At 36.5% G+C, this 27,245-nt stretch overlaps 1 protein-coding gene across 3 annotated transcripts in view; it reads left to right on the forward strand.

Moving 5' to 3' along the window:
• The window catches only part of LOC128983652 (metastasis-associated protein MTA3), a 206,468-nt gene that overhangs the window by 70,285 nt on the left and 108,938 nt on the right, over nt 1-27,245 (forward strand). For all 3 annotated transcript variants that reach the window (XM_054403025.1, XM_054403026.1, XM_054403027.1), the window contains exons 4-5: nt 15,322-15,414; nt 23,030-23,214. In XM_054403025.1, coding sequence (XP_054259000.1) covers nt 15,322-15,414; nt 23,030-23,214 — 278 coding nt within the window. The remainder of the gene's footprint in view (nt 1-15,321; nt 15,415-23,029; nt 23,215-27,245) is intronic.

Below are 27,245 nucleotides of genomic sequence, written 5' to 3' on the forward strand. Positions count from 1 at the left end.
ACTTGTTAAACTCTACACAACACTAAAGTAATGTTCTCTAAAGTAATGCTCTTTAAATAGGAAATAAATGTTATATTTTTAAGAAGACATTTTAGTGTAAATCCAATCAGGCAAATGGAAACTCGCTTAGTCTGCAGGTTTGCTGCGGCGGGGGTATTTGTTAGTTAAGAACACTACAAGATTTTTGCATGTAGGACGTTATTTTCTGTTAATCTTCGTCCTCCAAAAATGTATTTTGCTTGATGAAAGTGGCATATAGATAGGCCGAATAAACCAACTAATCAGTATCCGATTTTAGTTCGCTATTGGTTATTGAAATGTTGAAATACCAGTCGACGAGAGTGGTGGGGTGAACAGGACTGAATTTGACCTGGTCCGTCTTGGGTCCGCAGGGGCGGAATTGCGAACAATTTCAGGGATGCGACAGTTCGTGGCAAATTGTGAGCTCTATCACCGTCGCTGTCAAAACGTATCGTTTTTAGGTTAAATTTAAATTTAATTTAACTGTCATAACCTAACCAAACTAACCAAACTGCTGATAATGAAAAATCGAATGGAGGTTTACTAATAAAAAAAGTTCTGATCATAAAATTATAAATTCTAACAAAAGATGTTCAGTTAAGAAGTACTGTAATTGCATTCGAAGCGAAATCTTTGACAGAAAGTTAACGCCTCCGGTGGGATTCAGAATTCTCGATTCCCCACCCCTCCACTGGTGACCACTACCCTCAGGCCATAAATCAAGGTCTAACCCAAACAAAGATCTGGGCCGTTGTCCGTCGCCCGTTTCTTCCCGTTTTCCCGCAGCCAGCTCCCTTCTCCCTATCAACTTGCGACTAAACTATAAAAACTTGCCCACAACAGTGGCAAAAAAACTTGGAAAAACTTGGAGTGTGTGCCGGTGCGAGATTCTTGTGTCGTTTAAGATGTACAACTCGGTTACACATTGGCAAGAGAACTGATCATCTCATGGAATCGTTCACCAAATTGCTGCTTCGAAGAGATCAAACATGACCTATTCTAATCGAACCTAACCTAAACTAACTTAACCTAACCTAACCTCAGACCAGACAAATATTTACTAGATTATTATTATCATATAAAAAGGCAATTATACCTGTTAAAATTATTTTAATAAAGAGAAGTGTGTAATAAAGACAAGTGCTGACAAACTAACACGGAGTAAATATTTCCGTGAACGATTCCATGAGCCGAGCCCCACTAGTTCACTATGTGTCCGGGGTAGGGTGATGGGAATCAGGCAGGGAGAACGGGAAAATTCCATTCAGTACTAATGCCGCACCCTCGGAAAATGTCACATGACTGCCCCTGGGGGCTTAGGCTGACCCAGGTCAGATTCAGTCCTGTTGTCGCTTTACCGACGAGGTGGAAGGGTCGATTTATCAAATAATGAATGCACGCACATATCCCGAATCCCACTTCCCCATTAGATGACAAATATAAAAATCGTCAATCATATTATGAAACCTGATGTATTCGACTTTCCAGTGGAAGTCTGTGGATACATCAAAGGGCCCTTTTACATTTGGTCACCAGGCAACGTCACCGGTGGCGTCACCGGTGGCCTGACTGGTTGGTGGGCACTGGTTCTTAGGGCCGTATTACACTAGGTCAACAGGCGATGTCACCGGTGGCGTCACAGGTGACGTCACCGGTTACTGTACGGGCAGCCAGCCTGAACACCAGAGAAGTCACCAGGAGTGAGACCAACCCCAAAAATTCCTCCACTCCAGTATCTACATTCAGCGCTGTCACCTCGTTGTTACTCTTCAGTTTAAGTTATTAAGTTATAGTTAAGTTAAGTTATATAGTTATATAAGTTACTACTCTTCAGTAAAAAAAGTCTAGTAATCAAAAGTTATTGATTAAGCGGGGACGAGATGCAGGGAAGGGAACAAGGGAAGACGACTCGGTAAAAGAAAGCCAGTGTATTGTGAAAGGTGGTGGTGAAAAAGAAACTGAATGTAGTAGCATTTCTTAATAGTTTTCCGACAATACGTCCACTCACTACACTGGCAACAATCTGAACTTGCAGAACACAAAAATACAGTGGTGACGCAACCGCGGTGACTGTGTGTAATATGTCTCATTTGATTCAATGCCCAGCGACAAGTCTTGGTTACCAGTGGTTACTCGTCTGGTCACGGGGCAGAGTCACCGGTCCGTCACCAAAGGCTGGTGACGCAACCGGTGACCCTAGTGTAATAGGCGCCATAAGAACCAATGCCCACCAACCAGTCATGTCACCGGTGACGCCACCGGTGACGTCGCCTGGTGACCTAGTGTAATAGGGCCCTTACGGCGCATATTACACTAGGGTCACCGGTTGCGTCACCAGCCTTTGGTGACTGACCGGTGACTCTGCCCCGTGACCAGACGAGTAACCACTGGTGACCAAGATTTGTCGCTGGGTATTGAATCAAATGGCACATACTACACACAGTCACCGCTGTTGCGTCACCACTGTGTTTTTGTGTTCTGCAAGTTCAGATTGTTTAATGCCAGTGTAGTGAGTGGACGTAATGTCGGAAAAATATGAAGAAATGCAACTTCTTGCTCTTTTGTTGAGGAAAAGAAGAAGACTTGATTTTCCTATTCTTGGTATCGTTTTCACCACATTTTACACTAGACTGGCTTCCTTTCACTGAGTCGTCTTCCGTTTTTTTTCTTTCCCTGCATCTCTTTCCCGTTTATTCACTAATGTTTATTCACTGGACATTTTTTAAACTGAAGAGGTAAGACGCGGATAACAGAGCACTTTGTCCTTTAGCGAGGTGACAGCGCTGAATGTATGTAGTAGACACTGGAGTCACAGAAAACATATTACTTAATATGTTTTCTGTGCTGGAGTGGAGGAACTTTGGGGGTTGGTTTCACTCCTGGTGACTTCTGGTGTTGAAGCTGGCTGCCCGTACAGTAACCGGCGACGTCACCTGGTGACCAAGTGTAATAGGGCCCAAACAGAAAGACCCTGTACAGTTAGAAATTTTTTTATGAATGTTTATCTAAATCTAATAACATGTTTATTACGCTGAAGTGTTGGTTGTGGTTGCATCTCCTACATTGTTCGACCGATTTAACACGTTCGCTGCGGCACGTCAAATAGCGGGCGTATCCCCAGTGCGGCGCAGCCCTCAGCGTCGAGTAAACCCGATTGCCGCGTGTGATTGGCCTTTTCAATTTTGGTCTGACGAATAGCAAATAACGTGAGGGGATGCCCTGCTTTACAACGAGAGTCGATGTAGTTCGCTTAACACCCACAGATAGCAGCACTGCTTGGAACGTAGCCGGTCCCATTGGAATTGTATTGCCAAATGGAGGGAAAAAGACGGGAAAAAAAGAAGACTTTTGAGATTGCCAGACGGGGATTTTACGGGGAAATTTACTACCAACCTACACCACAACAAAATGCAAGTCACATACTACACGCTAACGTCGTATAGGTCCGCTTTCGGCCGACGCTGGAGCAAAAACGAAGATATACAAAAGGCATTACCGAGCGTTCCCGATGGGGTACGGACGCACCGTACGGGGGCCAAGCACCGTACCCGATCGGGAACGGCCGCACTCTACGTTTAAAGAGATGTGCATAGTTTTCATTGATGCAAAATTGTTTTCGCCAAAATTCTAAAAATTATAGAACCCGGATGTTGCCCACAATTGAATTGTTTATACCCTAGAATTGTATCCGATGTCGAACATATACTATACTAGTTACTTTCATATAGACCCTACCTATTTTGTGTGTATTTATATATTTTGTTTTGTTACATCTGAACCGTATATGTAAGTTTTTTTCAAAATAAGTGGATAAAAACCAGTAAAGGGTCGTATGTCCTAAAACGTATATCTATCTAGATATCAGCCATTCCGTATTGATTGTTGATACAGTTTATTTTTAACTGTGTAAAACTCGGCTCTAGATGTTGTCTATGAAGTTAGTAAGCTATCTTAGAAAAGAAAGAAATGATGCGAGTTGCCAAAGGAGGGTGCATGGTTGATAAAACTTAAACATACTTTATAATGAAACCAAATAAATGTTATAATAATCAGTAAAGTCAATGACTCCAAAATTAGAGGACTCTGTAGAAACTGAAATATTCTAAAGTACTGGTGTGTATTGTGGGACGTGGCCTATTGTTGATGTTTCTGGACAGTTTCTCACAATCAATATCTCAGCTATTAATTTCACATTTGTCTAATAATAGTTTAAATATCAATAGAGACTCATGCAGCCCAGAGATACCGAAACTACCCCCCCCCCCCCCTTCAATAAGTAAAATGGCATGTAGCGTGAAACGGCGTGAAACAGTCACGAGTCTTCAGTACTGTAATGTGAAAAATAATATTCAATCCCCGGTAAACCTAGTGTTGTGTAAATTCATTGTGTCGTTGATATTTTCAATTTCCTTGTAACTTCAACTCACAAAAATGTACATTTCAATAATACTGCGTGATAATAATTATCGTTTAAATCTCGCTTTCTAATTAAAGCTGATTTTTTTAGTGTCGCGTTGAGTACGTCAGTTGCCGCCACCCGCCCCCGCCACTGACGCTTGAATGCGGTTCACAATGGTCACAATTCACATTAGCCCCAGTCACTGCTCAGTGATCACTGCGAACTGCAGGTAGATGCAGTCACTGGCGCTGTGCTCTGTGCTGCGCTGTGATGCGAACGATCGCTGGTGATACAGTACGAAAAGACCAGTTTGCACACTCTCCATCAGTACAGTACTCTCTCTCACATATGACAGGGTGGCTAGTGACCTGGAAAACCTGGAAATGTCAGGGAGTATTAAATATCTGGAAAAGTCAGGAAATTTTGTCATAAGTCAGGGAAAATTTTAAAATGTTTAAAATAATTGTTAGGAAAGGTCGATCTGGTGAGAGTACTGTTTTTGTACAAATTAAATGTTGTTATAAACTGCGTATCATCTTATCAAACTCGGTTTAATTTTATTAAGGCAAGTTGCAAAGTTTGAATATAAGCTAGCCTGTATCTATAGATTTTATGTATTTTTTCATGTAAACAAACATAAGCTATCTGTCAGATAAAGATTAGTCCTTTTGAAGAATTAGTTAGTATTAAAATTGTAATTTTGAATTTGTCGACCAGGGAAAATGTAAAAAAACCATGGAGTTGTCAGGGAAAAGTCAGAGAATTTTTCAATGTGGTTTCACTAGCCACCCTGGTTATGTTAAGCTAGCAGCTAAAATCCGTATAGATTAACACAAATCAATTTATTTCCCAATCAATTAATTAGTTACCGGTATGTTTATTTTAACGGACCATGTTTACTGTCCATGTTGGTGGGTGTACGTACACTGTAACTGTACAACGCACAGCTGCATTATCGTATATCGGTAGCGGTGTGGTGACAGGCCGGTGACACGGGACGCGGGACGGTGGCCTTGAGAACAAAGGTATCCCTCCGCGCGGTGTGCGGTGCTCCGCGGCCGACAAGTAGTGCCTCTGAGGGGAGGGGTGAGCGTCAATCTCATTGCCCTGCAGTCGTTATTACATGGCACCGCACCAATGCCGGGGGCCGGGGAGGGGGTTCGGTCTCGCCACGTACCGTGCCGTGCGATGCATTGTCTGACGCTCTCGCACTAGTTGAACATGCGTTCAAGTATATTTGAAATCATACTTACCAAACTAGGATGGATATATTACTGAAAAAAATGCAAATAATCAAATATGTCTTCTTGATTAGCATTTTACATGTTAAAGGTCTTTTAGGAATACAGTTTTATAAAATGCGTCTTCGTCTACGTACACCTAATATTTTTAATAATAAGTTACGGCCTTAGTGTAAACTAGTTGTTTCCAGTTAATAATATTAACTACATTTCAATGTCATTTTAATAATTTAAATACAATTTAATCTTTGTCACTACATAATAAATCAAAAGTCAATACTCAATAGGCTACTGTTTTAATAAAGGTTTTAACAGAATACACGGGGAGTATGTTTTATCTATGGTACACAATACTGCCTGACAGAACAGTTAACATTTACATCTTACTTTTGACATGTTAAAGGTAACTCATGTATGGAAACTCTTTCCATACGATTTTTTTTCGCAAACACTCTAATAACGTATTTAACCAGAAGACCTTGGTTTCGTTGTTTTTTCACCATTATTCAAAAGCGCGGTACGTACAATGCCACATTCTGAAAGCAGGGCTATGGCAGATAAGACCAACTTTTTCAAGTGTCTGTCCTTGAATGTTTGTGATGGTCATGGCAAAAGCAATTTGGCATTGGAACTGCAGATGTTTGAATTTCAAGAGAAAATTTCCCTCTGACGATTCTAAACTTAATTGGAATAATAATACTCGTTTTCCAGCCCAACTTGCAGTAATCATTTTCATATTTAAGACTTTGTCATTAATATCTTTTACTATTATTCTGGTTCCATTAACCTGTCCTTTTTATACACTTAAATTTCTTAGTAAAATTACAATTCCACCTTTTTATAAATATAACTTGTGAGGCATAACCACTTGGTGCTAATCGTCAGGGACATGTAACCGGTCTTCCTCTTCTTGAATCAAAGTGTCCACTGAGTAGTAAACTCTACTGTCATTATTTAGTTTTATTATTAATTTGATCACCATGTTCATTCTTTGGTTAAATTATTGCATTATTTTTGTCTTTTTTTAAGCATTTTCAGAGAATCCTTCACTGAAGATTTCGTCAATGATATTTTTATTCGCAATACATTGTGGTGGAAGACTTATCAATGTCTCACAAAGACCATTAAGGTAGCTCTCTTGGCCATTTCTTATTTGTAAAAGATATTCAGAAAATATTGATTCCCTTGGATTTGCTCTCATGTTTTTAGCAAGTGAAATATTTTTAAACATTGACAATAAACTTGATATATTTATTGAATTTTCTACTATTTCACAGCGACTCACACCAGAGACTATGGTAGCTCATTGCCGGAAATTACCCAAAAATATTTCCACCAAAAGGCTTTGGTTGACCTTCTCTTCTTGCAATATCTCGTAGTAATCATTTTACAGACGATAAAGCATACTTATTGGACATAGAAGCTTCATCCTATAATATTATTTTACAAATATTAAGCTTCGTTACTATTGGATTTTATTCCGGAGACTGAGACTGACTCATTTAATTTTATTGGCAATTTAAATCTGTTTTGTACTGTACGCTAAGATCTCAAAAGTCAAAATAGTCTGTTTTGTGACAGCATCTGTCCGTGCAATATTAAAAAAAATCAAGCGGTCGAATATCATTTCTTTTATCTTCAAAAACCAGCATAGGTAATTTTTTACAATTTATTATCATACCATCTCTGTTGTTAATACGTCGCCGAATCGCAAACACGGGATTGTTTCTTCTAGGTAGAATTTTATGATAATCAAAATAATTAAAAATTGGAAAACACAACACATAAAAATGTCTATTAAAACGTTAAACACACCATTATCTGAAAATAAAATACAATCACACAATGAAATAGACTGGTTTTTACTCCCTATGAATGAAACTGCGTAAATAAACTATATCCCATCTCATAAGTTATAATTGTATTTGAAAGTAAACTGATAGGTAAACAGAAAAAGTAAATATTAAAATGACAGAAGGGAAACTGGCTATTTTTATGAAGACAGATGTTTTATATTGAGAAATGAATCATATGTTAGGTAATCTTAACAAATTTTGACTTGTATCAAAGAAAATAGAAAAATATATGAAAACTTTAAAGTCCAATGGAGCAAAGCACATTGAACTGAGCGTGACAAAAGTTATTCCATGACTTATACAGAGAATTCCCTTTAATTTGACACCTTAATCATCAAAATCGGTTCATAAATAAAAGAGTTTTGCTGTGCACAAGAAATTCCTTACGGAATTAGAATAATAGATGTGGGCAGAACTTTTTTATTTGACGAAAAATAAATTTAATATTCTGTATTGCCAGTTCTGTCTCTATGATGGTGTGTATGATTTATTTTGTTTTTATTTATTTCTTCGCCTTTCGGCCAAGTCAACCACAAACTTTTTGCGATACACTATATAGCTATTACATATATATAAATAAAAATATAAGCTTGAGGTAATAACGACAATCATAAGACCGAATCTATAGCCAGTGGTAGACAGAAACAATAAACACAAATAGTCGGACAAGGACATAAATACAATACAACATGCTGTGAACAACGTTTTATAATGTTTTGCAAGTATTGTCCTAATATTTCGCGATCATTGTACAGTACCAAGTTTTTCCTGACACTTGGCGAGCCATATTAGAGCCCTGGAAGCACTGTTTACACTGTGGTTATTAATACATTTATTAATAATACGGTTTTATACGTGTTGGCAACACAACATGATTACACTGGACAAGCAATCAATGTTGCTACATATGTAGTTTTAGCGGAATTCCCCTATATATTAGTTACACATAGACCAAGCACAGATTTACTTTTTCGTTTTGACCTTAGGCCTACTAGGTGCCAAAAACGCCATCTGTTCAAATTAATACATATTTTAAATATTTTTAACATTTAGCACAATAACTGTAGAACCTGCATAATTGGATATTGGATCACAAATTTGTGGGATGAAAACTCGTTTTTCTTATCTTTGACCCTCAAAACATACAATTATACAATTTATTTCATAAGCCTAGTTGATTATGCCAAAGCGTTTTTGGACGTCTAATATTTATTTACAGAAAATAAAAAAAAAACCAAATTTTAAATTTCCTTTTCATTCTTATTGGGAATGAATAAACTGTTGTAGTTTGCTTGTTTATAGATGTATACCACCAAATGAGGTCTCTTCCTACAGACCAATAAGTTTGTTTCCTTTTGTATCCAAATTATTTGAAAAACTAATTCTAAGAAGATTGAACCCAATTATAGAAGACTTAAATTTGATTCCTGAGCATCAGTTTGGCTTTCGGAAAGGACGCTACAGTTGAACAAACCCACATAGTAGACATCATTAAAAATTCATTTGAAACAAAAAAGTACTGTTCTGCTGCATTTGTGGATGTACAACAGGCATTCAATAAAGTGTGGCACACTGGACTTCTGTATAAACTTAAATACTTGCTCCTCCATTCTTTTTACAGTTTGTTAAAATCTTACTTAAATGAACGAATCTTCCAGATTAAATTTCAAGACATTTTGACCGACTTGAAGCCTATTCAACCTGGAGTACCCCAAGGCAGTGTCCTTGGACCTGTTTTATATTTACTATATACCTCCGACATCCCCGTGGGCCAAAATATTACGGTTGCTACGTTTGCGGATGATACTGCATTTCTCTTCATTCAGGAAAATCCTCAAGATGCTTCAAATCAATTGCAAGTTACATTAAATGATTTCGAACTTTGGCTAAAAAAATGGAGAGCTAAAGTTAATGAAACAAAATCTTTACATATTACATTCACGCTGAGACAAGAAAACTGCCCTTCAGTTACTTTGAATAACATAGCGTTGACGGAAATGGACAGCGTTAGGTATTTAGGATTCCACATGGACAAAAGATTAACCTAGAAAACACGTATTTTGTGTAAAAGACAACAAATGGACTTGAAGGTTCGTAAACTCAACTGGCTTCTAGGCAAAAAATTAAAGCTTTCGTTGACTAATAAACTTACACTTTACAAAGTTATGATCAAACCTATTTAGATGTATGGGATACAGCTTTGGGGAATGGCAAGCAAATTCAACTTAGCAATTATTCAAAGATTTCAGCCAAAGGCGCTACGAAGAATAGTTGATGTCCTGTGGTTTGTCTCGAATCAAACAATCCATGAAGATTTCAAAATACCTACAGTAATTGAAGAAATAACAAGAATTATTTAATTATGCAAGATCTTTCACTGGGGAGATTCTTGGTCAAGTCACTTATTTGTATTATCCCTTTTACTAATTGTTCACAGTACTGAACAGATTGTAAAATAAAATGAAGTAAAAAAAAAATTGATGTATCTTGATCAAATTTTGGCAAATTTGTGTATTTCATACCAAGCTATTAACATCTTCTATTATTCTAATTCCATAAGGAATTTCTTGTGTACGGCAAAATTCTTTTATTTATGAACCGATTTTGATGATTAAGGTGTCAAATTAAAGGGAATTCTCTGTAGAAGTAATGGAATAACTTTTGTAACGCTCAGTTCAATGTGTTTTGCTCCATTGGACTTTAAAGTTTTCATGTATTTTGAATATAAAAGTAAAAATCTGTTAAGATTACCTAACATATGATCGATATCTTAAAAGAAAACGTCCTGTCTTTATAAAAATAGCCTGTTTCCCTTCTGTCATTTTAATATTTACTTGTTCTGTTTACCTATCAGTTTACTTTCAAATACAATGATAACTTATGAGATGGGATAGTTTATTTATGCAGTTTCATTCATAGGGAGTAACAATCTGTCTATTTCATAATGTGATTGTATTTTGTTTTGAGATATGTTGTGTTTAACGTTTTCATAGATATTTTTATTGTTGTGTTTTCCAATTTTTAATTTTGATTATCATAAAATTCCACCTAGAAGAAACAATCCCGTGTTTACGATCCTGCAACGTATTAACAACACAAAGATGGTATGATAGTAAATCGTGAGAAGTTACCTATGCTGGTTTTTGAAATTCAAAGAAATGTTATGCAACTGTGTGATTATTTTTTTAAATATTGCACGGACAGATGCTGTCACAACAGACTTTTTTGATTTAGGAGATCTTAGCGTACAGTACAAAACAGATTTAAATTGCCAATACAATGAAATGAGTCAGTCTCAGTCTCCGGAATAAAATCCAGTAGTAACGAAGCTAAATATTTGTAAAATAATATCATGGGATGAAGCTTCTATGTCCATTAAGTATACTTTATCGTCTGTAGAATGATTACTGCGAGATATTGCCAGAAGAGAAGGCCAAGCAAAACCTTTTTGTGGAAAGGTTTTTGGAGGTAGTCTAATTTCCGGCAATGAGCTACCATAGAGATAGACCCTAAAGAGATAAGTTGTATTTTTTTTAATGACTTTTTTAATAGCTATGTTAATTCATCAATTATTCCTCAGCTAGCTCAAAATGATAGTTTGCATGGGGGTGAGGCTTGTCCAAGCTTTCAGTGTCCTCCAACGGCTAAATTTAAATTGAATGCTGTATGTGATAATGATATATTAAGTATTCTAAACTCTTTCGATAATAAACTATCAACCGGTTACGATGAAATACCTACATGACAGTATTAAAATATGCTGGCAAACAATTGGTCTAACCACTTGTTCATATAATAAATTCCTCTTTCTTGAGTGGAATTTTCCCTGAAAAATTAAAAGTTGCCAAAGTTAGTCCTCTCTGTAAAAATGGAGATCCAAAAAATATAACAAACTATCGACCATTATCTTTACTGTCATCATTTTCTAAATTATATGAAAAAGTTGTTGTTTATAACCAATTAGTAACTTATCTAGAAGAAAACCATTTGCATGATGATGAACAACATGCATTCAGATCAGGTAGATCTGTTATAACTGCAGCAGTAGATTTTATCGATTCAATAATAAACTCAGTGGATAAAGAGGATAAAACAGTGGGCATATTTTTGGACCTGACTAAAAGGCTTTTGACAGTGTCTCACACCAGCTTCTTTTGGGGAAGATCCGAGATTTGGATGCCGACAGCAGGTCATTGAAGTGGTTTCGATCCTATTTAACTCGGAGATCTCAATATGTTGAAATAAAGCAATTAAAAAATAACGTTTTTTCAACCTCCTACTCAAAGTTATCTACTATTCAACATGGGGTCCCACAGGGTTCGATTTTGGGACCTGTTTTATTTCTTTGTTACATCAAAGGAATGCCCGGGTCATTTCAAAACAATATTTCTAATAAAATAAGTTTGTATGCAGACGATGCAAGTTTAAAAGTAAGCAGTACATCTGTTTCCGGTTTGGAATTTAACTCTTTGAATTTTCTAAAAACAATAGATGCTTTCTTAAACTATCATCAATTACTTAAATTCCAGTAAAACCAACTTTATAGTATTTTCAACAGGTAAACAAAAAAGTCCAATTGATGCAGTGATTAATTTTAAAAATTCTACTCTTATCAAGTTACTACAACTAAATTTTTGGGCTTAGTAGTTGATCAAAATCTTTCATGGAACTCCCATGTTGACCATAATGTCAGCAAAATCACATCTGGAATTTATGCAATTTATAGAATGTCTAAATTTTGTTCAGCAGATATTTTGAAAAAGCTTTATTTTGCTTTCATTGAATCCGCAATATCATTTGGCGTAAGTGTTTATGGTGGAAAATCAGAGAATATTTAGATAGAATTTTAATTTTGCAGAAAAGAGCAATAAGACTAATGTTAAATTTAAACTGGGATGTTTCCGTACGTGATCATTTCTTAGCCATGGGTATGATGACTGTGTTTATAATTATGTTTTCCATACCGTTCTTTTAACTAAAAATCTTCTGTCTGAAAGTATGTTACCTAAACTAGGGGATAACTATGAATATGGCACCCGGCATAGAAACAAAATTGCTGTTGGTACCCATAGATTGGAATTTTATAACAAAAAACTGTCATGTGCTAGAAGAAAATTTTTGGAAGGGCTTCCAGAGTGGTTGAGGAAAATTGAGGATTGTAAAAAATTTAAAACCCAGCTTAAAATATACTTAACACAAAAAGTACTGTATAATTTTGATGAACTGTACAGCTGATATTATGCTGTAAGTTTAAGTAGCTTAAGAATTTTGACGCCATTCAATGTACATACTTGTATGATTTATGAATAAAGTTATTTTAAATTCAATTCAATTCAATTCAATAGTCTCTGGTGCGAGTCACTGTGCAATGGTAGAAAATTCAATAATTATCACTTTTATGGCCAATGTTTACAAATATCTCACTTGCTAAAAACATAAGAGCAAATCCAAGTGAATCAATATTTGCTGAATATCTTTTACAAATAGGGAATGGCCAAGAGAGCTACCATAATGGTCTTTGTGAACATTGATAAGTCTTCCATCACAATGTATTGTGAATAAAGATATCATTGAAGGATTCTCTGAAGATGCTTAAAAAAGACAAAAATTATGCAATAATTTCACCAAAGAATGAACATGGTGACCAAATTAATAATAAAATAGCTAAGCAACTAAATAATTGCAGTAGAGTTTACCGCCCAGTGGACACTTTGATTAAAGAAGAGGGAGACCGGTTAAATGTCCCTGATGCCACACTTAAGCACCAAATGGTTGTCTCACAAGTTATGCTTTAAAAAGGGTGGAATTTTAATTTTACTAAGAAATTTAAATCCATAAAAAGAACTGGTTAATGGAACCAGATTTATGGTGAAAGAGATGAATGACAAAGTCATAAATCTGGAAATAATTACTGGAAGTTCAGCTGGAAAACGAGTATTATTATTCCAATTAAGTTTAGAATCGTCAGAAGGAAATTTTCTCCTGAAGTTCAAACGTCTGCAGTTCCAATGCCGATTTGCTTTTGCCATGACCATCACAAAAATTCAAGGACAGACACTTGAAAAAGTTGGTCTTATCTGCCATAGCCCTACTTTCAGCATGGGCCACTGTACGTACCGTGCTTTTGATTAACTATAAATAATGGTGAAAGAACAACGAAACCAAGGTCTTCTGGTTAAAGACGTTATTAGAGTGTTTGCGAAAACACATCGTATGGAAAGAGATTACCTTTAACTGATTTACCTTTATCATGTCAAATGTTATGTTAACTATTCTGTCAGGCAGTATTGAGTACTCTGTTAACACGTTGGGTGCTGATGACGGGAATTCCCGCAATTGCTTAACATTGAAATAAATGCAACTTTTATGTTCAAACATGTCGACAGCACGAATAGTGTTAAAACGTTTATTAAAACAGTATTGAGTATTGACTTTTGATTTATTATGTAGTGCCAAGGTAAAATTGTATTTAAATTATTAACATAAAATTGAAATGTAGTTAATATTATTAACTGGAAACAACTAGTTAAAAAAAAAAACTTTATTGCCTCTCCTATGGAAAAAAACCTAAGTAGGTACTCCTCAAACTTAGGCCTAGTGTTATTTAAATAGGGACTAAATCTGACAATTTCAAGGAAATATTTGTAGTCAAAATTAAACAAGGCAATTGGAAATTCGCTGAATCTGCAGGTTCGCTGGGGCGAGGTATTTTATTTTTGAAATCTTCCTCTGTATACTCATGCTAATTGGCATTTGTACTTAAATTTAACTACTCTATTAAGATTTTTTTTTAATTTCTTCATTATCATTGTGCTTTTTCATTACTAGGAAGTGAAGAAAAATTTCAAATAACTCTGCGATTGACTTTCTATGCATACTTCCCTTTGTTCTCATTTTGCGCCAGTGATGGATATCGATATTTTCATAAAATCTTTGAAGCAACGGATCGTGTCTTTTGAGCACTTGTCTTTCAAAATATCATGATAAAGTTGAGAAGACAAATGCGTGGGAGGAAGCTTGTTGTGTTTTGTACTCAGACTTCAAAGAAAAATAAATAATCCTCAATTATTTTATGGTTTCAATTTAGTACTTTGTTTGGTTTCTATTATTATAAAGTAGCGTTATTGATAAAAATAAAATTAGCAATGTTCTAAATTGCATACAACTTATGGTAATTTTATTACAAGTCCAATAATACAAATAAACAAAATATAAATTGATAACCACTTAAAAGGTTTCTAAAATAATTTGATATTGGCCTATATCCTCTTAATAATGATTTACTCAACCGAACTATATTAGTTTAATTGATGGTTTGTTAGGCGAATTTCATTATTCTAATGCAAATTTAGTTTCGAAAAACTTCAATAATCGTCTAAAACATTGTTATTGATCACACCTGCGATCTAGTCCGTGGACTTGTCGCTCGTGTGAACCAATGTATCGCTGGATCGCGGGGAATGCTAGTCAATGCAAGTCAGCTAGATAAGTCGCTCGTGTGAACCTTGCCTTAGGCTACCTCATTATAAAAGGTGAAAGATTTGGATTGGTCACACAAATCATTGAGATCCTAAGTAATAGACAAAATACAGTCACAATTTAGGTTCCTTATGCCCGTATTGAAGCCTATGTTAATCCGGGGGTAGGGGGGCCATGTCCCGATTTTTCCCTAACCTTTGGTGGCAACCCTTGCTTACGACATGGCAGCACTAATATTATTTATTGTCTTCTGGAAGATCCTTGAAACAAGTTTATAAATTGCTAGTCAAAAGTCCTCTAATCAGCTTATTCCTATTTTTTTCAGTGGCGTCAGCTGAAGAATCACCTGTGTCAATGAAGCTCAAGAAAACATATTTAAAAGCTCCTTCTCCAGATGAGACCGATCCAGCCAGTATAGGTGAGTTTTAACTCATTTTGCTAGTTCTTAAAAATATTCATTTTATAAAAAAAGTGTAGTGATGTGACCAGAGACTTAACATGTTAAATATAATTGAGTTGTCACCTAACTATCAGCTGACAGATGGTTTAGTTTGTTTTCTTTTGGTTATTAGGGAGAGAAAAACAAAACAAAGATCAGGTATTTTACGATTTCCAACAAAAACTGGTATAATCAATTGATTGTTACTTGAAGAACAATTGATTGTTACTTGAAAAGTATGTTGAATTAAAGTAATCATATATTTCGGAAAATCTTTAGACTTTTATGTCAGGTATTTCTCGTGGTATAAATTAGGGGTAGCGGATTTTTATCCCCCTGGAATTTTACCCCCTTGGCAAACGTGACGTCACAAACCAGGGGGTAAAATTCCGGCCGCGAACTTTTGAGTTTCGCGACATCAGCTCGATGGATTAAACGCGGAATTAAACATATATTTCCACAGTTGTGAGTTTAATCAGAACACATCAAATTATAAAAAACCTAGAGTGTACAGCCCGAATTTTTACCCCCGGAATTTTACCCCCGGATTTTTACCCCCGGTTTTTTACCCTCAGATTTTTACCCCCGGAATTTTACCCCCCGGATTTTTACCCCCGGAATTTTACCCCCTGGCCAGATGTATAAATTAGTGAAAATGATTAATTATCTTCATTCTGTTTAAATTTAATGGTAAACATTTTATTATTAAGTAGCCTATCTTAATTTATTTGTAACCAACTAATCGAACAGGTTTTTGATTTTAATTTTGAGATTCGAGTATCAGGATTCGATCTTTGAAGCCAACTGATGATTAATATGGTGTATAAACAAACATCAGAATGGTAATTGATTCGAAGATTTCTTTAACAATTTATTATACAACCGTGTTAAAACAATTTTTTTTGTTTGTATTGTAACAATAACAAAATATGCCTTATTGTTTCTTTACCCAATTATCATTTAAATGAGCTACTCAGTTTATTTTTACATACTTATTAACCAACAGTTGGCCCCAAACCCAAATCCCGAACATCAAAATTAAACAGCGAATTCTCTTTACTTAGTTGAGATTACAAAATAAATAAATAAAGATAGGCTACTAAATAATGAAATGTTTACTATTAATTTAAAACAGAAATAAGAAAATCAATAATTTAATTTCTAAAATCGGCCAGGGGGTAAAATTCCGGGGGGTAAAATTCCGGGGGTAAAAATCCGGGGGTAAAAATCCGGCCCGTACATCTTCAGTTGTCTAAACGCTAGTTATATGGACAGGGGGTAAAATTCTGTTTTTTATCGCTAATTTAATTAATCACGCTCTGGCTATTTTCATTAGACTTCCAATTCATCGGGGGTAAAATTCCGGCCGCGAACAAACTTTTGGCCACTCAGCTATTACGTCATAGTGACGTCAGCTTTGCCCAGGGGTAAAATTCCAGGGGGATAAAATTCCGGCGACCCATAAATTCTGATTCTAATACGAGGTTCTTTCTACTAAAATTGGTGACCCCGACGTGACTTAAATTCAAAAGATTATTCAACTGTTCAATCACTATTGTTATTCAATCAAGTAAATCAAGAACATACCGTATGGAAATCAATGAAGAAGTATTGGCAAGACTAAAATTGTTGGAAGAGCAAAACCAAGATCTCAGAAATTAACTTAATGATGTCATTGGAGTTAACTCTGAACATTCAAGCCAAAATCATGATACAGAAGATGATTTTTTGATTAATCCAATGAATCAGGAAACTCAAGAAAGAAACAATTCAGTGAACCCAAGATCGTCTGACAACACAACCTCATTGCAATCTCCACAATTGAAATTTCCCCATTTTTGGCGAGGGAAACCAGCACTTTGGTTCATACAGATTGAGGTGTTTTTTTTTCTTTATGGCACATTTTTGATGAGAGCTTTAATTTCACACACGTTGTGACACACATTTAGATGAGATGACTGCTTCCAAAATGGACGATTTACTCTAAAACCAAAGTCAGGAAAAACCTTACACGATCCTGAAGAAAGAACTAATAAGACGATTATTGTCGGAACATAAGAGGATTAAACAACTTTTCGTAGAAGAAGAACTCAGAACCGATACGCCATCACACTTTCTCAGAAGACTGAAATCGTTAGCTGGCAGCATCATTCAAAATGACTTGCTGAGGATCATCTGGATGCAGCGACTTCTTGCGCATATACAAGGAATCCTGCCAACCATTAGGAGGCGCTGGGGTCAGCACCGAATCATAGGCCATTACAGCGGACAAGATTCAGGAGGTTCAACCTTTGACGTCACCTGTAATAAGCTGCAACGCTATTTTGTCAAACCGAGGTAAGCCAGTGATTAGTGAATACCTTTCCTCAGATCCCACATAGTCACAAAAATCTTTAAAAATTTTTAAGTTCAGATCACAAAGTCTTAGCCAGTCCAGTAACCAGCGTAGTACTGTTGGTATCATAACCGTTATGGATCACGAGCCACCAAATGCGTGACTCCTCTGCACTTACCCTTCTACAAAAAACTAACTAGGCAACTAGATGCGGTGTCGACTAGTTGTCATGTGCCTAGACGCCTAACTCATGAATCACCCGGAGTTGACAGCAACCACAACAACAGGTTACAAGTAATTGATAACAATTCAGGCTATAAGTTTCTTATAGACACAGGTTCAGACGTAAGTTGTATACCACTAAATTTAGTCAAAAGACTCTTAATACCATCCGGAATAGAGCTCAGAGCTACAAATAACTCTGAAATTCCCACTTATGTTAGTTTATGCCTGAACTTAAATATTGGTCTACAAAGAACTTTAGTCTGGAATTTCATAATAGCTGAAGTAAGCACTCCAATCATTGGCTCTGACTTCCTAGCTCACTATTCTTTATTACCTGATTGTAGTAACGGTTTCTTAATTGACAACATTACACAATTAAGAAGTAAATGTCAGTTCATGACTACTCAGCAATTTAGTATCAAATTAATTACTTCCGACCCATCAAACCTTCCACTGTTATTGGAATTTCCAGAAATTACAAAACCTTTAGGAATACCAAGATATATTCCTCATAACACAGTACATTACACAAATAAGACTCCTTGCCCACCAGTCTCATCAAGACCCAGAAGGTTAGCTCCGGATAAATATAAAATTGCCAAATTAGAGTTTCAATGCATGGTAGTAAATGGAACTGTGTGTCGTTCCAAAAGCCCATAGTCATCACCACTTCATATGGTACCTAAAAAGAATGATGAGTGGCGACCATGTGGCGATTACAGAGCATTGAATGCCCGCACTATTCCAGATTCGTACCCTGTTCGACATATCCATGACTTCTCAAATTGTTTACTCGGTAGTCAAGTTTTACTGTGATAGATCTTGTAAAGGCATATACGCAAATCCCAGTTAACAAAGAAGACTGTAATAACGACCCCATTCGGTCTCCCCATTCGAGTTCCCATTCATGTCTTTCGGGTTGAGGAATGCTGGTGAAACTTTTCAAAGGTTTATTGATGAAGTCGTAGAAGGACTCAGTTTCTGTTTCCCCTACATTGACGTTATCCTTGTTTTTTCAAAGGATCCTGCCGGTTAGTCAAATATGACGTCCTTATAAATGTGAAGAAATCTTTATTTAACACTGACTCAGCATACTTATTAGCAAATTTTCTTATAGGGAAGTAGCTCAATTACTGTAGGTGGCACGGTTAGAACTACACCAAGAAAATAGAAATGAGGTAAATTCCCTTGGGGCTCCCTTCGCCCCAGCAGCCTTTAAATTTCCCTACCCATGTTATTCTTATAGAGGGAAAAAACATGTGTTTTGTTTCCACTAATTTGAAGGCGGTGACACACTATTCCCCGATCAAGACCCCGAACCGAGCAGGGAGAAGGAAGGTAAATATCGGCAAAATTTCAATCCGAACATTTCCCCGAACAAGACGAAGACCAGACGAGTTCTACTGAGCGCTGCAAAAGGGATTTTAGAGAGAGATGGATGGCGTTTGTAAGTGGGAGTGCGGAGGCAGTAATAATAAAACAGTAATAAAACATGAAATAACATGTTACAGAATGATTATTTAAATTGCCTTTAGTAATTAATGTTTATTATTTTTAATTTTGAAGAATTTAACTGTAGCATAAATTACTTATTTTAAGTTTAACAGTATTGCTGTCATTGGTTTAATGGTTTCAACTTGTAAAATACATGTTCAACCTTGACCAAACAAACCACAAAATAACAACATAAATGTCCATAATATATAACGGCAAAGTATTACCCAACATTTATTTATTTTACCAATTAAAGATTTGAATTGCCATATTAAATTAGAACTATCAACGCTAGCACAGTCGGCCGCTCGGTGCGGCGCTTGCGACGGCGTATGGGGCAAAAATATACCGTGACAACACAATCGCACATCACTCCGTACATCGGACCAAACTTTTCTTTGATCTTTCGCCTCCAGAGCGCTCGTCTCCTTGCTCGGCCTGATGTCTGGTGGTTTGTTGTCTGGATCGGTGTACGAACCCCTGACACACTATCAAACATGCTCCCTTTGACCTCCCTTCTACCTTCTCCCTGCTCGATTCGGGGGTCTTGATCGGGGAGAAGATTGATAATGTGTCACTCTCTTTACAGAATCTTTCGACAAAAGAGACAACAACAACTGAAAGGCGTTACTGCATAAACCTAATATGTTTTTAATAGTTTGAAAAAATTGTGTATTTATGATATATTTTCACATTTTTTATGTTAAAAATCTGTGCTTCAATTTTCAATGCAGTTAAATAATATGATATTATGTATTTGGGTTAATCAACAGTATTGAAGGAGTTGGTCTACTTTTTGGTCTACTTTCAATGATCATTAATTACATTCAAGAATTCAAGAGGTTCATGAGATTATTAGTATAATTTTTTTCAATAATCGGAAAGAATATTGTGTCATACAAAAAATATCATGTAAGTGTAGAGTACGTTGAGGATATCAGCCATGATCAAGTTTTGGCAAAGTGAGTGAATTAATTGCAACTGGATTGGTTTTTGTTGTTGGTTTATTAGATGTTTATTATCATCGAGAAAGGTGACACTGAAAGATGAAGCTGAAAGATTGTATTTTAAGATATTTTCACAGGGCTGTTACTTTTAACTTACTTTAACTGTTTCTTTTAGTGCTGTTACATTTAGCTAAAGTGAAACCATAATATATATACTAATTTGAACTGATAATCTAAGAGACCATTTGTATAACATTTAAGCAAATAATATTTTTAGCAAAAAACCCTTGTGCTGGGTTTACTAGCGATACTTGACAGAAACCACACAAAAAATATATTAAAATTGCATCGAACAGCAAACTTAAAATACCAAAAAGGTTACTCAGCTACTACATATAATACTGTTAAAACTCGATACTATGAAACGGTCCACATTAATGAATGCATTTGGATCGTGACATTCATAAACAGGCTTGAATTTCTTTTGAACCAAAAGATTCTTCTTTAGAAGTTCATTGATGTTCCTATCGCGATAAACAACATCTGATTGTGAAACTCTTCCCTAAAATGCGTTCTTGATAGTCTTCTTTACAGTGGCATAATTCGACAATGGCCCACTTGCTCTCGAATGAGATTTTTGTAAAGCACTGCAATTCGACTGAGGAAGGTTGAACTCCTTCAAATTAGATCTCTTTAAACTTTATATAATATTTTGATGAACTACAACACATCTAAACCTCACTTCATAACATTCGGAAATACAACAGTGCCATTGCATCTCCTCTCATTTGCTTTATTTGTTACTAATTAAGCTGTATCATTGACTATTGGATACAAAAGAAGACATCCCATCTATATGGATCAGCTGTCGCCAATTTTTTACTAAAAAAGAATGTAGTTGTTTGAGCCAGTCATGGATTGTGCTAGTGTCACAACTCTATTTTGTACCTTATTTTTTGTTACTGACATAGTTGCTGGGTCACAACTTTTGCTATAGCTCATAATAAGTCATTCCATCAGTTTGACTTGGTAAAAACCATAGTGTAATTGGCAGAAATCAGTAATTTAGGTCAGCGCAATCTGTAGGTGGCTCAAATAAACCAAGACAAATTTTATTAAAAACCTGGTGACAACTTTAACATGGGGATGGAATGTCTAGGCTGTATCCACTATGAACGTGGTGGTCCCCTACTGTTTAAGATCTATGGTCAGATTCGCTAAAGTTATGGTCTACTCCATTGTATTTTGTGCAAAGAACAAGGGCCGTCACTGGGGGGGGGGGGGGGGGGTCAAGGGGGTCATGACTCCCCCAAAATATTTGATTGGTATAGATAAACTATTATACCAGGTGTTGGGTATCTGCGTTGCATTGGAATAAAGGTTGAAATAAACTTATAATAAAAAATGACTAAAGAGCTATGTGGGCTGTAAAATTGTGTATACTTTGAAGAAACAATGAGTATAACAGATGTTAATTAAATCAGCACAAAACAAATGTTATAGAGGAAACAAGCAATATGAGAGCAATATACCAGGGGAACTTAAATAATGAATTGTTATTGCAAATTGTTCAACTGAGTGCATTGTAGTCTATAATCTCGTGGCAAACAATAGGACTCATTACCAACTCTAACCTAAAACTTGGGATCGTTCGAGTCAGACAATTTTTTTGTGCGCTGTTAAAAGTAGGGAAGATCGGCAGACGACAGACGCTCTCAGCCCTATACGGTAGTGTCCGATGCTGGCGTCCGACGTTCTGCCGAATTCTTTTTTTTATTTAATTCTTCCGCTTTTAATCTTATTATTGATTTTAACCTATATGATTGAAAGCTTGAATTGGCTATTGGATAAAGAATAGAAGGCCTATCAAAGAAGTTTTATCAATACTGTAGTCAAAACGAAAGGTAGTTTAATATTAGGTTATTTGAGTTAAACCTTGGGAATTCGTAATAACAGAATTTGTAATTCAATGATTACCATAGTAAATTTTAAAACTTTCAATATTTCAATATTAGGCCTATTATATTTTCGTAATAATTAAAGGACCTGATATCATATTTAGGAATAGCCCAAACCAATTGGATGTGTTTCTAGCCACAAAACAACAACATAGTGGTTAATATCTCAGACTTGGGTGCGGGAGGGTCGGGATTTAATTCCCGGCACAATCACAAAAACTTTATTCTCACATTGCACCTCTTATAAAATGCATCTGGGCGTAGAAAAAGGGAGAACACCGAGAAACAATTTTACAGGTGGTAGAAGTTAATCTGTTAACTTTAAAACACATATGTTAACTTGCAATGGCTTTTAGCCAACTCCTGTTGGCCCCCTTCCCATAGAAATTTAATCATAGAACACAATTCATACTTCCCAAGGAGTCGGTTATGCCGAGGTTGGATATGAGGGGTTCTACTCCAGTTTAAAGTTGAACAAACTAGGTATGCAGTAGGAAAATGACTAATTAGATTTTCAAGTAAAAACTTCCTCCCATCTCATCAATTGTATTGAAGCTCAGTTTGGGCTCCCTTCAGTGATGTGGTGATACTTCTAAACTGGGTATGGATACCAGTTAAGTATTTGTTGTTTGCAGGTGCCTTAGATGTGGAGATGGAAGGGAAGGACTCCCTGAGTGGCAAGCAGCGCCATCAACTAAAGCACCGAGAACTATTCCTCTCCCGTCAGGTGGAGACCCTCCCTGCAACCCACATACGTGGAAAATGTTCGGTCACTCTACTTAACGAAACAGAGTCGTTTCTCTCCTATCTTAACAAAGATGTGAGTTTAAATTATTAGGCTATTTAATAGTTTTATTTGTTACTTTACCATATTTAAAGTCAGGATTGTTACTATTTTTGGTCATGGACTTCATGCAATTGGTAATTTTCTAATTTCAAGGAAAGTTTCATTGGAATTAAATTATATTTAGTTAAACAAGCATTGGTAACTCAGAATTATTTACTCAAAATAAAAGTAATCAGAAACCCAATAACTCCGAACTGAAAGACTTCGGTTTAATTTGCCTGTGAATACTGATTTCTCATAAATGGTGATAACTTTAAATATATGTATAGGAGTTCTGATTTGAATTATATTACATACTTTGTTTGAACAATGGGTAGATCTCTTACATTTAAAACCTAGGACTAATTTTGAAAAAAGTAATTTTCGCACGTACGTATTGATGACTAATGTATTTTTTTGTACATTTTGAACATTCATCGTAAAAAATAAAAATTCAATCCGTCATAATCCTATACACTAGAGCTATGTCTGTTTGTGGGTTTGTTTGCAATATTTATCTCGAAATCCAGAAGGATTTTGAAACAATTTTGGGATTAGTGACTTATTTTAAAAACGTGATTGGCGACTTCCACTACCTCAGGAGAATTTGCATTTTCCTACATGTTTACATGATTTCTTCTAAAAAGAATAACATTGGAATATGTCACAAAAGGTTTGAGCTATTGATGCTTATGCCCCCAGTACACTCTCTGAGGCAAGGCGAGCGTTGGCGAGTGCGACAGTGTACTCGGTGCGCTCGGCTTCTCTCGCCTTGACATGGGTCGCCTCGCCTCGCCTCGTGCTTGCGGGTGCTCTGCCTGGAGTTGGCTTTTTTGACACGAGTCAAAGGATCTGAGACTGCACGAGAGCCGAGCACACTAAGCGCTTCCATTTCGACTGCAAGACAAAGCGAGAGTGTACATGGTTACCTAGCATAAGCTCTCGCCCGAATCACTCGGCGAGAAAGTACTGGGGGCATTATGATGACACTTTTAATTTTGATGTTGTAGCGAATTTCCCATATAGGGAATAAGCTATTACTGTAGGTCTCATGGTAAGACCTAGACCAGGGACCAATTTACTTTTTCGTTTTGAGGTCCCCAGAGGCAATAAAACACCATTCGTTCAAATTCATATATATATATTAGTGATGGGCGGATCCAAGAAAATGTCGGTACCGGATCCGGATCCGGATCTTGAAAAATTCGGATCTTCGGATCCGGATCCAGATACATACTGTGATAAGGGCGGGTTAAAAAACTTAATTGACAGAATGCCAATTTAAATCATACTGTTTAAAATTAAATTGGTAATGTTTAAAGGTTAATATCTTACTAATATTATAAATGTGAAAGTTTGTGTGTTTGTTTGTTTGTTTGAAGTTCAATCACGCATAAACCACTGGACGGATTGGGCTGAAATTTGGCATGATGATAGCTTACATTCCCGATTAACATATAGGCATATTCTTATCTCAAAAATCCTTTCGGGCTCCGCCCCAGTGGCTCTGTAATTCCCCATGTTAACCTTATGAGTATTCATATTTAAAGGGAATTAAAGAATTTAGTCAGCTGTTTCAACTAAAAAAGTTGGTTCTATGATATGGAAAAGCATTAAAAAGTTATAAGATTTACCAACAGGGTGCAGCACTATATTTTTTTGCATTTATGAAAACAGCTAATTTGAACTAAGCAGCAACAAAAAACTGTGACCCGCAATGAGAACTGTCAAAGTAGGATTGTTTACAGTTATGTTTATGTTTTTCATTTCATGAATAATTTGTGATATTTTGCGAATCATTGATAATTTATTTTTCTCTATTGTTTAGGTGAAGTGGTAGAACATTATGGCTATGGTAGATGTGTAATACTATAGAATACTGTAAATTTAAAAAAGCAAATTTTATCAAACTGTGTCCTCCCTTATTGCAAACGCAAAGCTTGAGTATAACTGCAATAAGCATTTTATACTTATATTCCAACGAAGGACGGGTACTCTGCTAGTATCTAATATATAGAATAATCTCCAGTTGAGCCCATAATCCCTCATTTTTTGGGAACACTAAAACTTTTCAAAATCTTAAAATGAAACTATGTGTTAAGTTTGCACGACCACCAAAAGGGTGTCTGTGTATGTTTTACTATAGTTCGATCTTGAGTATGCTGTAGCGTGGTTTGTGCATGCAGCATCCAATTTATTTATGCCTGGATCACCTCTTGTTAATCTCTTCCTTAAATTCGTTCCAGGTCCACAGTACTGATAGCCGGGTAAGTGAAGTTCTACAGGTAAAATACCCTGTGTCTGTTTACAAGAAGACTAACTGTATTCTAACACATTAGATGGGAGAGTCTTGACGTTCTATTCACTCTGTATGTACACAGAAAATCTTGTACACAGAGACACAGGGTATTTTACCTGTAGAATTTCACATACACGGCTATCAGGACTGTGGACCTGGAACAAATTTCAGGAAGAGATAAGCAAGGGGTGATCCAGGCATTAATAAATTGGATGCATACTCAAGATCGAAGGTAGGGATGTGTCGAATCCGGATCTCAAATCCACCGAATCTTAAGAAAAGATTGGGATTTGAGAATATTTTTTTTTAGAATAGAATGAAACATATGCATAGAACATAACATAGAAACATAACATAGAATGGAGCATATGCTGTGACATTGACTACCATAGAGGTTATTGACGTCGTAATATATAGTACTGTGACATTGACTAACCATAGAGGTTATTGACATCGGCAATATACAGTACTGTAACATTGCCTAACCATAGAGGTTATTGACGCTCGTAATATACAGTACTGTGACATTGACTACCATAGAGGTTATTGACGTCGTAATATATAGTACTGTGACATTGACTAACCATAGAGGTTATTGACATCGGCAATATACAGTACTGTAACATTGCCTAACCATAGAGGTTATTGACGCTCGTAATATACAGTACTGTGACATTGACTAACCATAGAGGTTATTGACGCTCGTAATATACAGTACTGTGACATTGACTAACCATAGAGGTTATGACGTCGTAATATACAGTACTGTGACATTGCCAAACCATACAGGTTATTGACGTCGTAATATACAGTACTGTGAAAGAAATTGCCTAACCATACAGGTTATTGACGTCCTAATATACAGTACTGTGACATTGCCCAACCATACAGGTTATTGACGTCGTAATATACAGTACTGTGACATTGCCCAACCATTCAGGCTATTGACGTCGTAATATACAGTACTGTGACATTTTCAAACCATACAGGTTATTGACGTCGTAATATACAGCACTGTGACATTGAGTAAAAAATCGGGAAACAATCTTTCTTGTACATGGATACGGACAGACAGCTTTGTGTTATTAAAAAAAATCGGATCCATCAAAACCGGATCCAGCCCAAGATCCAGAATTTTTTGGATCCGATCGGGTGCCGGTTCTAGCTCGGATCCGGTAGTCCGATATCCGGATCCGACTATCACTAATATATACATATATATATATTTATATATACATAACTAGCTGTACCCGCGGGCTTTCGACAATCCACGTACAAGTTATTAATGATATACAGTAAACCCTCTCTTATCCGGATCTCCCATATCCGGACCCTCCGATATCCGGACGCGATTTTGAAAAAATTAAAAAACACTCTAGGGCGAATGTTTGTTGACCAAGCAGTCGCTGTTTGTTGGCCGGTTAGAGACACTGGCGCACCGGGAGGGTTGTGCGACGTGCAGGTTCGCAGGCAAGGTCACTGACTCGCGAAACAAAAATAGAATCCCTCCCCCACCCCTCCTACCCGCCCCTCCTACCCAAGCCAACACTTCACTCATGCGCGGCGACGACAATTCATCACTTGTGTCAGTTGTCAGTGCTGCCTTTTTTGTGCCTCAGTGACCTAGTCTTTGTTTGTACGGTTCGTTTTAGTTTCGGGAAGGAAGAGTGCTAGAGGCGAATAAGTTGTTATGGCCGAAAAAAGATTGTCATTACGATGGAGGACA

Source organism: Macrosteles quadrilineatus, unplaced genomic scaffold, assembly GCF_028750875.1.
Source record: "Macrosteles quadrilineatus isolate MER2022 unplaced genomic scaffold, UCM_ALF_1.0 Scaffold_1__1_contigs__length_201487025, whole genome shotgun sequence".
Lineage (NCBI taxonomy): Eukaryota > Metazoa > Arthropoda > Insecta > Hemiptera > Cicadellidae > Macrosteles > Macrosteles quadrilineatus.